Source organism: Delphinapterus leucas, chromosome 17, assembly GCF_059928025.1.
Source record: "Delphinapterus leucas isolate spDelLeu-1000000601 "Yukka" chromosome 17, BTC_Dleu_Yukka2, whole genome shotgun sequence".
Classification (NCBI taxonomy): domain Eukaryota; kingdom Metazoa; phylum Chordata; class Mammalia; order Artiodactyla; family Monodontidae; genus Delphinapterus; species Delphinapterus leucas.
In genome coordinates this window covers 185336-198088 of record NC_143145.1, presented here as the reverse complement: position 1 = coordinate 198088, position 12753 = coordinate 185336, and the positions used below count along the sequence as shown (strand labels likewise).

At 48.4% G+C, this 12753-nt stretch overlaps 1 protein-coding gene across 9 annotated transcripts; it reads left to right on the top strand.

Moving 5' to 3' along the window:
* The first annotated feature begins 232 nt into the window (after positions 1-232).
* On the top strand, positions 233-11911 carry ZNF34 (zinc finger protein 34). Of its 9 annotated transcripts, none has more exons than XM_089898480.1 (6): positions 233-316; positions 6055-6377; positions 6458-6960; positions 7247-7373; positions 7777-7887; positions 9942-11911. In XM_089898480.1, the coding sequence occupies exons 3-6, from the start codon at positions 6928-6930 to the stop codon at positions 11303-11305; spliced, it is 1635 nt and encodes a 544-aa protein (XP_089754606.1). In that variant the 5' UTR covers positions 233-316; positions 6055-6377; positions 6458-6927; the 3' UTR covers positions 11306-11911. The 9 variants fall into 9 exon arrangements, with proteins under 9 accessions (XP_089754606.1, XP_089754603.1, XP_089754604.1 ...); XM_089898477.1 differs by having other exon boundaries at positions 234-316; positions 5575-6377; XM_089898478.1 differs by lacking the exon at positions 233-316 and adding an exon at positions 337-5766.
* The last annotated feature ends 842 nt before the right edge of the window (positions 11912-12753 follow it).

Genomic DNA, 12753 nt, shown 5'->3' with positions numbered 1-12753 from the left:
TTGAGTTTCACTGAAAAGGAGAATTACTGGAAATCTGCTGGTCACCAAAGCCTCCGCCTTGCCTTCGCTGCGAAGCCCGGGGGTCGTGGTTCCAGACTGCCACCTGGTGGCAGCGTTCCCGATCTACGATGCAGCTTCTACTTTCCTCGAGGCGGCCGACCACCGAGACGCGGCGTCCGTTTCCCAGAGCGACCCTAAGGCGTCTTCCGCCGGGATCCGGGAGGAGGGCCACGTCACTTCCGGTCGGGTTTCGGTCGGCTGGGCCGCAGCAGCAGGCGGGGCCTGGTCGTGCAGGCTGCCGTTGGGCGGCGCTGAGGTGAGTGTGGGTCGGTGGGGGCGGGGGCGGCGGCGGCTGGGCCTCCCGGGCGCGGAGCGCGGACCCTCCCCTCGACACCGAGAGCTCCCGCCCCGGGTCCCACTGCAAGGCTCCGAACCCTACTGTTCTCCCCCGGTCGGGGTCGTTCCTCGCCAGGCCCCTCTCCCGCCGCGGAGTCTCCGTCACCGGTCCCAAGCCCGCCCTGGGGTCTCTCCACCGGACTCCCCTCCCGGGTCGCCCCAAGGGGCTGCTTCCGCGGCGCGAGATGCCGCCGGTAACCAGGCGCCGCGCGCGCCGGCCTCGCACTGTTGTGCTACCCTCCGCCCCCAACTCGTTCCGCCCCCGGAACCCTCCTCGCGGGTTTCCAGCTCGGGGGGGTTCATGCCCGTGCACACTCCCGTCACCTCCAGCGTCAGCCCGCCTCCGTATTTCCCCCGCGGCCCTGCGGGCCCCGCACCCCGCCCCACCGGACGTATCTCCCTTCCTTCCCACCCTTCTGCTTCTGGCCCACGGAAGCCTTTCCCCCAGTAGCCAAATTTTTGTTTCTCTTTCTAGAGGCTTTTATTCAAGGTCTGAAACCTTTTTATTTGCCCCATTGTTTTGTGCTTTTAAAATGTAGCATTAAAAAATCCTTTTCGTTAAAACTTAAGTACAGAGAATGGATTAGCAAACGTCAGGGACTGGGATTGCCAGTTCTCTTTTTGCTAGTTTTTTCAAACCCACCCACTCCCCCGCCCTTTTTTTTGTAATTTAAGAAAACTGTTAAAAACCCTGGCGGTCCAGTGGCTAAGACTCCGCACTTCCAATGCAGGGGGCCTGGGTTTGACCCCTGGTCAGGGAACCAGATCCCGCATGCCGCAACTAAGAGTTCGCATGCCGCAACTAAGACCCGTAGCAGTCTAAATTTAAAAAAAAAAAAAAAAATCTACTTAGCAAATTTCAAAGTATATAATACAGTATTGTTGATTATAGTTACCTGGCTGTTCCTTAACTCTCCAGAACTTATTCATCTTGCATAACTGAATGTTTGTACTCTGACCAACATGTCCATTTTCGTTAATCCCCAAACCCTGGCGACCACCATTCTACTCCTTGAGTCTATGATTTGGACTGTTTTAGATACCATGTATAAGTGAGGTCATGCAGCGTTTGTCTTTCTGTGTCTGGCTTATTCCACCTAGTATAATGCTCTCCAGGTTCATCCATGTTGTTGCCAATGGCAGGAATTCCTTCTTTTTTTATGACTGAATAATATTCCACTGTATATATATGCCACATTTTTCTTCCTTGTTTTTTATTTACTTTTTGCCACATTTACTTTATCCTTTCATCCATGGACAGACATTTAGGTTGTTTCCATGCCTTAGCTGTTGTGAATAATGCTGCAGTGAACATGGGAGTGCAGATCTCACTTTGAGCTCCAGATTTCATTTCCTTTGGATATATACTGAGAAGTAGGATTGTTGGATCATATGGTGGTTCTACTTACAATTTCTTGAGGAACCTTCATACTGTTTTTCATAGTTGATGCACCAATTTACATTTCCACCAACAGTGTGTAAGGGTTCCCTTTTCTCTAAATCCTCACCAATGCTTATCTTTTGCTTTTTTCTTTTAAAAGGTAAAGGATGTTCTTTTTTAAAAATTAATTAATTAATTTTTGGCTGCATTGGGTCTTCATTGCCGCACACGGGCTTTCTCTAGTTGCGGCAAGTGGTGGCTTCTCTTGTTGTGGAACACGGGCTCTATAGGCGCGCGGGCTTCAGTAGTGTGGCACTCGGGCTCAGTAGTTGTGGCGCATGGGCTTAGTTCCTCTGTGGCATGTGGGATCTTCTCAGACCAGGGATCGAACCCATGTCCCTTGCATTGGCAGGTGGATTCTTAACCACTGTGCCACCAGGAAAGTTCCTCTTTTGCTTTTTGAGAGTAGCCATTCTAACAAGTGTGAAGTGGTATCTCCTTGTGTTTTTTTTTTTTTAAATTAATTTTATTTATTTTTGGCTGCATTGGGTCTTCGTTGCGGTGTGCGGGCTTCTCATTGCAGTGGGCTTCTCTCTTGTTGCATGCAGAGCACAGGCTCTAGGCACGTGGGCTTCAGTAGTTGTGGCACGCAGGCTCAGTAGTTGTGGCTCACGGGCTTAGTTGCTCCATGGCATGTGGGATCTTTCCGGACCAGGGCTCGAACCCGTGTCCCCTGCATTGGCAGGCGGATTCTTAACCACTGCGCCACCAGGGAAGCCCCTCCTTGTGGGTTTTTTAAAAATTAATTAATTCATTTATTTAATTTTTGGCTGCATTGGGTCTTCGCTTGCACATGGATTTTCTCTAGTTGCTGAGAGCGGGGGCTACTCTTAGTTGTGGCACTCGGGATCTTCGTTGCCACCTGCGGGATCTTTAGTTGCGGCATTCGAACTGTTAGTTGTGGCATGTGGGATCTAGTTCCCTGACCAGGGACTGAACCCAGACCCCCTGCATTGGGAGCGTGGAGTCTCAGCCACTGGACCACCAGGGAAGTCCCAGTTTGCTTCTAATTTTGTGGTGTCTTGTACAGAAGGTTTTTTTGATGGAGTAAAATTAAGCAACTTTTCCTTTATGGATGGTGTGTTTTCTGTATTATTTCCTTATAATAGCTGTAAACATTTTAAAGAAACATTTAGGCCTTCAGCCTGTCTGAAATATATTTTTGTGTGCCATGGAAGGCAGGATCTAATTTTACTTCCCTGTGGAAATTCAGTTGTGCCAGCTTCATTTACTGAACGGTGCATTGCTCTTAACATTGCAAGTGTGTCATTAATATATGCGTGGATCTGTTCCATTATCCTCTTTCCTGTGCTCTTACAATCAGCCCTCTGTATCTGTGGGTTCTGCATCTGTGGATTCAACCAACCGAGGATTGAAAGTGTTGGAAGAAAAAAAATTGCAGAAAGTTCCAAAAAGTAAAACTTGGATTTGCTACACCTAGCAACTTTGTATAAATTTTTATTTATTTATTTATTTATTTATTTATGGCTGCGTTGGGTCTTCGTTGTTGCGCACGGGCCTCCTCTAGTTGCGGTGAGTGGGAGCTACTCTTCATTGTGGTGCGCAGGCTTCTCGTTGCGGTGGCTTCTCTGTGTTGCGGAGCACAGGCTCTAGGCACGCGAGCTTCAGTAGTTGTGGCACGCGGGCGCTAGAGCGCAGGCTCGGTAGTTGTGGCACATAGGCTTAGTTGCTCCGTGGCGTGTGGGATCTTCCCTGACCAGGGACGAATCCGTGTCCCCTACATCAGCAGGTGGATTCCTAACCACTGCGCCACCAGGGAAGACCCACCTGGCAAGTCTTTACATAGTATTTCTATTGTATCTACAACTATTTACATAGCATCTACATTGTGTTAAGTATTGTAAGTAATCTAGAGATGATTTAAAGTATACGGGGGATGTGTATGTCTGTGGGTTATATGCAAATACTATGCCATTTTATATAAGGGAGTTGAGTATTTTTAAATTTTGGTATCCTGTTGGGGTCCTGGAATCAATTCTGCATGGACACCTAGGGAAAGCTGTATCTCACTTTTATTACCACAGCCTTATAATAAGACTTGATATCTGGTAGGGCATGGCTCTGCCTTAGTTCTTCTTTGGCATTGCCTTGGTTAATCTTAGATCATTACTCTTGTGATATTTAGAGTCATTTTGGTCAGATATGAGCTGTCCCGTTGCAGTTTTGCTTGTACAGAATTAATAGATTCATTTGGGGAGAACTGACATTTTTGTGATATTGAGCCCTCCTGTTTATGAACGTTGTCTGTTTCTCCATAGGTTTTGTTTTTTTATGTGTGTGTCCTTCAGTGAAGTTTTATCATCTTGTCCATAAAGTTACATTTGTTTTGTTAGCTTTCGTAGGTGCTGTATAGTTTTTGTAGCTGTTAGGAATGCTGTTTTTTTGGGTTGCTGATTGTTAGTATATGGGAGTGATATTAATTAGCCTATTGACCTTGTATATGGCAATCCTGTTGAACTTTTATCATCCCAACACTAGGTTGATACTCTCGGATTTTCTATGTAGATTGTCTTTTTTCTTCTTCTTTTTTGTTTTGGTTGCGTGGTGGCATGTGGAATCTTAGTTCCCCAACCTGGGATCAAACCCGTGTCCCTTGCAGTGGAAGCACGGAGTCCTAACCACGGAACTGTAGCTTCTATTTCTTTTTCTGTGACTTAATGCATTGGCTAGGGTCTTTGGTACACTGTTACATAGCAGCTGGGTGAGGGAGCAAGCATCTGCCTCTTGTCGCTGACTAATGCTAATGCTGCTGTTGTGTTCCCTTAGCGTTGTTATGAAACAGACTTGAGTGCTAGGAGTGCCAGGGTCTTGGCCTGCACTCTGAGAACCACCACTCTTAATGTGTGGTATGTAGAGTTGTGTTCCCTTTTTTGTTCTTAATAGTATTTCCTTTCCCACCTTTTCCCCTTCCCCACATTGGACTTGCCAGACATTTGTGTATTTTATTAGTATTTTCAAAGAACCAAGTTTGAGATTATTTTCTGTTTCTTTAAACTGTGTTTATTTTTTTTTCATCTTCTTTCCTTGAATTGCTTTCTTTTTCTGTGCCTGGTTTCTTGTTGAACGTTTAGATTATTATTTCAATCTCTTTGTTAAAATAAGTGCATTAAGGTTTCCCTTAGGTAGTCTCTGTTTCCATTTCCACCTTAATTTCCATTTCTATGTTTTTCTTGAAGGGGGGGTCCTTTTTTAAGTCAGATATTTCTAGTGGAACAACAATATGAAAGTTTGCCAAATGATATCAGCCTTTGGAACTTTTTGTGTTTTATATATATACATATATATATATATATATACACGCACATATATATGTATATATATATACACCCACACACATTTTTTAAGATTTGTGAATTATTATTATTTTTTTTGCGGTATGCGGGCTTCTCACTGCCGCAGCCTCCCCCGTTGTGGAGCACAGGCTCCAGACGCGCAGGCTCAGCGGCCATGGCTCACGGGCCCAGCCCCTCCCTTGCATGTGGGATCTTCCCGGACCGGGGCACGAACCCGTGTCCCCTGCATCGGCAGGCGGACTCTCAACCACTGCGCCACCAGGGAAGCCCATATTTTTTATTATTTATTTATTTCATTTTACTTATTTTTGGGTGCGTTTGGTCTTAGTTGTGGCCCGTGGGATCTTTTGTTGCGGTGTGCGGGCTCTTTGTTGCGGCGTGTGGGCTTCTCTCTAGTTGTGGTGTGTGGGTTTTGTCTTCTAGTTGTGGCGCGCAGGCTCCAGGGCGTGTGGACTCAGAAGTTGTGGCACGTGGGCTTAATTGCCCCGTGGCATGTGGGATCTTAGTTCTCCGAGCAGTGATCAAACCCACATCCCCTGCATTGGAAGGCAGATTCTTTACCACTGGACCACCAGGGAAGTCCCTGGAATATTTTGAAACTTTCTTTTTTGCCTGGTATGTGTTGTTTCTTACAATTTCAGTGTACATTTTGAAAAAGTGTATTCTCTGTGCTTTAAGTATCTTCTATTTGGTCCACTCATTTCTGAGGGAAGTGTGTTAAAATCTCTCATTCCAGGGGAGGGTTTGCACGTTTCTCTTTGGCACTGCACTTAGCTTTGGCTTTCTACGCTTCAAGGATTTGTTTGTAGATACACATGTTTGTAATTACAGCTTTTGGTGGATTTTTCGTTTTATTAATACCCGGTGTCTGCTTTTGTTCCTAATAATGATTTTTGCTTTCAGTCTTGTTTTGATTGGTATAAACATCGCAAAGGCACATGCAGCAAAGCATGTTCAGCTCGCAAACACCGTGCTAAGGGGAAGAAGGCAGCACGGAGTGCAGAAGGCATAGCCCCTCTGACAGAGTCCGCAGGGCGCTGATCTGTGCTGCCAGGAGCCCGGCAGAGGCTCTCCTGGGAGGCCGGCAAGGAGGCAGAGCCTGCAGCGGCGGCAGGGCTGCCAGGGCCTGGTTCTGTGGGCCGGGCCCCTCGAGCTGTGTGTTCGGGTTGTCGACTCTGCTGTATAAACGTCATACTCCAATAAAGAGCTTTAAAGATACAGAAAAGGTAAATATAGCTATTATAGCTTTATTTTAATTAGTGTTTCTTTGGTCTGTCTTATATTTAGCCTTTCTGTGTTATTTTAGGTTATATACGTGCATTTTGTGTATCTAATTGGAGACTCTTGTGCTTCCAGTAGGTGAGCTTAATCCTTTTACTTCTAACTGTTACACATCCATTGGTCTTGTTTCTACTAGTTTTGTATTTTTTGCCTCATCTTTGACTTTGCTTTATGCTTTCTATTGATTTTTTTTTTCTTTTCACTCCTTTTTTTTCCTCAGCCCTTAATGTGTTATCTTTATTCTTTCATATAAAGTGAATGACTGTCTCTATCCTCCTCCTGAATGAGACTACTTGGTGCCCGGGAGGAGATGGGGGCAGATGACCTGAAATGTTGTACGTGTCTGCAGGGAGCAGAGTCTGCCCGGAAGGTCAAGCCCTGAGGCTGCGGCTGCAGGAGGGGCCAGGCTGGACCTCCACATGTTCCTCTCTCTTCCCTCAGCACCTGAGTGACTGGCTCCTGCCTCAATCCCTGGGAAGCCCAGGGTACTAGGCGATGGCAGCTTTGCGTCTCTCTGCCCTGCCCCAGGTGAGCATCTGTTTTCCCCGGAAGGCGTGAGGTCTCCCAGGGCTTCCCTGTCTGCTTGGCCTCAACAAACACTGTCAGGCGTCTCTGCTGTGGGGCGCTGAGAAGAGGAAGGGTGACCCTGGGAATCCCCCAACCTCCCTGAGTGAGCTGGCTCAGCAGCCAAGGGGTCAGGTCACCCCCTAGGGCCACGCTGAGGGATCAGGCCTGTGATCACCCCTGTGCTGCTTCTCTAGCCCGGGCCCAGCCTGAGCCACGCTTGGGCCTGCAGCAGCTCTTGTTGTTCCAGGCTGAAGTGACCTTCGAGGACGTGGCCGTGCTCCTCTCCAGGGAGGAGTGGGGCCGTTTGGGCCCTGTTCAGAAGGGCCTCTACAGGGATGTGATGCTGGAAACCTACAGGAACCTGGTCTCGCTGGGTGAGGCCCCTTCCTGGGATGCAACTCAGGGAATAGTCCTGGGGGCTCAGGGCTCAGCAGGGGCTGGGCTGGGGGCCTCATCCCCTGGGCCCAGAGATGGGTGTCACTGACCCTCGTCCCGTCCCAGGCAGGCCTGGTCTGCACAGAGGAGGGCCCTGGGTGGGGCTGGGTTCGCCAGCACCGGATAAGACTGCCTCCCTGCCCCAGGCCCAATGTAGGTGCACCTCCTGGTGGAGAGAGTCCCCTGTGCTCAGATCTTCATCTTCATGACCACGTCCACCTCTCCAGGGAGTTTCCAGACTTCCCATCACCCCCTGTACCTGTGTGTCCTCTCCCCCGCCAGTCCCAGGGTGAGCCCACACTGTGTCCTTGGCATCAATCCCAGGCCCCGTCTCCTTCCCAGGAGCTGGACCTGCAGGCCCCAAGCCAGAGGTGATTACACAGTTGGAGCGAGGGGATGAGCCGTGGGTCCCGGACGTGCAGGGGAGAGAGCGACCGAACATCGATGGCTCAGGTGCGTAGGGGGGCTGACTCCCTGACTCACTTGCTGAACAAGCATGTGTGGGGGTCCACGATATGTAGTGTCAGCCGACTCATGAATTTGGAGGAGGATGCATTATGGCCAGTGCAGTAGCCCTGGGAGTGGCCTCTGCTGAAACCCGGGTCACCTTTGCCAGCCTGGGTGCCACAGTGGGGTGACTTTTTCTTTCTTTTAGTTGAAGTATAGTTGATTTACAATATTCTGTTAGTTTCAGGTGTCCAGTGTAGCGATTCAGTATTTTTACAGATTATACTTCATTTAAAGTTGCTACAAGGTAATGGCTATGTTTCCCTGTGCAGCACAGTATATCCTTGTTGCTTATTTATAGGGTGATTCTTGAGCTGAATCTTCTAGGAGGGTAAGAGGGGGCAGTGTTGGTGGAGGAGAAGAGGGGAAGGCACTCGGGTGTGCTGTGAAGGAAGGCCAGGCCCCCAGGACTCCATGGAGCCCTGCTGTCCAGGGCTCATGCCCTCCGAGGGGCGTCAGACCGTCAGGCGGGGCCATAGGGATGGAGAACATCGCTTCGTTTGCCCTCTTCTAAGTTAACCTACTAGATGATTACAGGCCATTATAGGAAAGGGAGGGAGTACACATCACCCCAGATTTCAGCACCCAAATACAAATGTGTTCCGGTGTGTACGTGCTGTCCATTTTCCAGTGAAGTTTGGTCTGTACCTGCACACAGACATCGCTTCCTAACAGGAATGCAGTGATCTGTGTGCATTGAAGGGTCGCTGGATTTTTCACTGAATGCATTTCTATTTCTGTGCACATGAGCTGCGGTCACTGCTCTCAGTGGAAGTGCTGTGGGGAATGGTGTGCTGTGGGGAATGGTGTCCTCTGGGTCCATTGCCACAGAGAACGCTGATGAGTGACTTTTTGCAGGTGTCTTGCTGATGTCCTAGGAAGGAACTATTGGCTCAAAGAACTTGAATTTCACGTTTGTAAATTTATTTATTCAAATATAAATACTTACAGAAATGGGACAGACCCTATTTACAGCTCAGTCGATTTTTACGAAAATCCATCATCCAGATCAAAATAGAGAACATATCTAGTTCCCTGGGAGCCCACAGGGCCTCCTCCGTCATTTCTCACTGCTCCCCACCGGCCCTTCTATCTGACTCCTATGGGGCACCTGCATGTGGTGAGCCTGCCATGTTGTATGACGTTTGTTCAGTCTGTTCGCTGTTCTGTCGTGAACACACCACAAGTATTTTCCATTGTACTTCTGCAGGGCATTTGGTTGTCCCCATTTTGGGGCTGTGTGTGTGTGCGTGTCTTGGCTCACAGAGAATGCATTTCTGGTGAGTGTATTCCTGCAAGTGGAGTCACTGTGTGCCTCGTCAGGGAAGAAAGGGTGGAGACATGGGCCTCAGACTTGAGGGCATCCCGTGTTGCATCTTGAGTTTAAGGTGCTGGTGGCTCCTGGTCTCTCAGGCCCCTGGGAAGAGCCCTGGGAATGGGCGTGGCCTGCTAGGGAGGGCTGAGGGACCCAGCCTCTGTGTGCTCTACCCTCTCTTCCTCAGTTGGCATGAGCTCTACTCTCTGCCCTTCTGGGGAGGCAGCTGGTTTTCCCACCATGGATTTTGGGGTGGATTAGTTATTGTTAGGCAGCCTTACACTCGCTCAGCTTTAATTTCTTTGTCAGATATCCTTCATGAGTTTTGGGACCCCTCCTTGCTCTGGTTTCCATGATGCTATGAAGCTTCCATCTTCTGTCCTTTTGTGATGAGGACAGGTATCCTGCAGTCCCAGCCAAGCATGCTCTGTGGGCAGAAGGCAGGCAGGAATGGTGTGGGGGTTAAGAGTTGGGCGGATGCTTGTGCTGCCGCGAGATTGCAGCCCTGGGCAAGGCTTTTAAGCCTCTGGGCTCCAGGCTTTCATGTCTGCAAGACTTTGGAGATGGTGTTTTTGTGACTTTGGAGATGATGGAGATGGTACTTCACAGGTGGTCAGCAGCATTTTTATACCTTCCTTCCAGAGTCAGAACAGGTGACCCTGAGGTGTTCCATTTGTTGTTTCAGCTCATGGGACCAGGACTGAGAATCAGGAGTTGACTTCAGGCGAGATGCTCTATGGGGAAGAACTGGACCGACTCAGGGGGAGTGTTCTCCAGGGACCTGAGCCGGGAGAAGCCTGTGAGCATGTCAGGGAGCCAGAGGGGAGCATGGACGGGCCTGTGGAGCAGAGAGGCCCCAGGCCAGTCACACTGGCCAACAAGGAGAGTGGCCTGGAGTCTGGGGGAAACCTCAGGTTGGGGTCAAGCCCTCTCCCTGATCAGAGACCTCACAAATGCGATATATGTGAGCAGAGTTTTGAACAGAGATCGTATCTTAATAACCATAAGCGTGTACACAGGTCCAAAAAAACAAATATGGTGCGTGATTTAGGGGAAGTTTTCACTGCAAATTTAGCTGTTAAAGAAGATCACAAAATTCCTATTGGAAAAAAATTGCATTATTGTGGTTGCTGTGGGAAAGCCTTCAGGTACAGTGCTAACCTTGCCAAGCACCAGCGGCTACACAGCGAAGAGAAGCCCTACAAGTGCGACGAGTGTGGGAAAGCCTTCCACCAGAGCTGCGAACTCATCAATCATCGCAGGATGCACTCCGGGGAGATCCCCTACCGCTGCGATGAGTGCGGGAAGACGTTCAATCAGAGGCCCAATCTCATGAAGCATCAGAGGATCCACACTGGGGAGAAGCCCTACAAGTGTAGTGAGTGTGGGAAGCACTTCAGTGCCTACTCGTCTCTCATTTATCACCAGAGGATCCACACTGGAGAGAAGCCCTACAAGTGCAACGACTGTGGGAAGGCCTTCAGTGACGGCTCAATCCTCATCCGACATCGTCGGACTCACACTGGAGAGAAGCCATACGAGTGCAAAGAATGTGGCAAAGGCTTTACCCAGAGTTCTAACCTTATTCAACATCAAAGAATTCACACTGGAGAAAAACCCTATAAATGTAATGAATGTGAGAAAGCCTTCATCCAAAAAACCAAGCTTGTTGAACATCAGAGAAGCCACACCGGAGAAAAGCCCTATGAATGCAATGACTGTGGCAAAGTCTTCAGCCAGAGCACCCACCTCATCCAGCATCAGAGGATCCACACGGGAGAGAAACCCTACAAGTGTGGTGAGTGTGGGAAGGCCTTCCACAACAGTTCCAGACTCATCCACCATCAGAGGTCACACCACGGAGAGAAGCCGTACAAATGCACTGATTGCAAGAAAGCCTTCAGCCAGGGCACATACCTCCTGCAGCACCGGAGGATCCACACCGGGGAGAAGCCATACACATGCGGCGAGTGTGGCAAGGCCTTCCGGCACAGCTCCAACATGTCCCAGCATCAGAGGATTCACCTCCGGGAAGACTTTTCCCCATGACTGGGGGAGGCCCCTGAGGTCTGCTGTGCACTTCCTGCATGTGACCCACCCAGCCCCTTTACCTGCTGTCCACATAGTGTTGTCACAGGTGAAAGGGCATTTCTAATTAAAAAAAGTCTTAAAACAGAAGCAGTGCATGGTCACTTTAGAGAAATCGAGTGAGAAACGTAAGCAAATAGGAGAAACTCCTGTAGCTTCCCCTTAGACAAAGAGAACTCACCACCACTGCGCCCGGTGTAGGTTTCGTCCAGACACACCAAACAGCATCCTCAAGAGAAGTACTGTGGTGCTTTCTGTGCAGCTCGTTTCCTCAATCCTAGAAAACTCACACTGGAGAGATCTATGTGTTTACATTGTTTTACACATTGTAAATTTTAAAAAATTGGCATATTCATACTTTTCTGTATCACTTAATAGAATTAATAATTGCCTTTTTTATTGTGGTAAAATAATATACAACGTTACATGTACCATTTAAACCATTTTTGACTGTACAATTCAGTGGCATTAGATACATTCACAATATTGTATAGCCATCAGCAAATCTGTTTCCAAACTGGTTTATCTGAAACAGGAACTCTGCACCCATTAAACAGTAACTCTTCACTCTCCCCCTTTCCATTTTTCTGTCTCAGAGAATTTGCCTATTCTAAGTACGTCATATAAGTGAGGTCATACAACATTTGCCCTTTATGTCCTGGCTTATTTCACTTAGCATAATGTCCTCAAGGTTCATCCGTGTTGTAGCAGGTGTCAGGACAACATTCTTTCTTTACAGCTGAATAATAACTGCACTGTTTGTAGATACCATGTTTTGTTTACCCATCATTTGTTGATAGATTACTTGGGTGTTTCTGCCTGTTGATTATTGTGCATAATGCTGCTATGAACATTGGTATACAGATCTGTACTTGTACTTTCCCTACTTTCAGTACTTTGGGGTATAATCCTAGGAGTAAAACTGCTGGATCATATGGTAATTCTATGTTTAAATTTCTGAAAAATGGCCACACTCTTCCACAATGGCAGTACTGTGTTATATCCACACTAGCAATTCACGAAGGTTCCGGATTCTCTACATCCTTGTCAATACTTGTTATTTTTCCATTATTTTGTTCATAGTCATCCTAATGGGTGTGAAGTGGTAACTCACTGTGGTTTTGTTCTGCATTTCCATGATGACTAATGATATTGAGCATCTTTTTTTTTTTTTTTTTTTTTTTTTTTTTTTTTTTTTTTTTTGCTGTACGCGGGCCTCTCACTGTTGTGGCCTCTCCCGTTGCGGAGCACAGGCTCCGGACGCGCAGGCCCAGCGGCCATGGCCCACGGGCCCAGCCGCTTCGCGGCACGTGGGATCCTCCCGGACCGGGGCACGAACCCGTGTCCCCTGCATCGGCAGGCGGACTCTCAACCACCGCGCCACCAGGGAAGCCCTTGAGCATCTTTTC

What these genes read in the sequence shown, in the direction of transcription:
- ZNF34 (XM_089898480.1), top strand. Translation starts at nt 6,928, where the DNA reads ATGGCAGCTTTGCGTCTCTCTGCCCTGCCCCAG. An exon ending in GTCTCTCTGCCCTGCCCCAG is followed by an intron (nt 6,961 to 7,246) that starts GTGAGCATCTGT and finishes TTGTTGTTCCAG; the next exon opens with GCTGAAGTGACCTTCGAGGA. An exon ending in CAGGAACCTGGTCTCGCTGG is followed by an intron (nt 7,374 to 7,776) that starts GTGAGGCCCCTT and finishes TCTCCTTCCCAG; the next exon opens with GAGCTGGACCTGCAGGCCCC.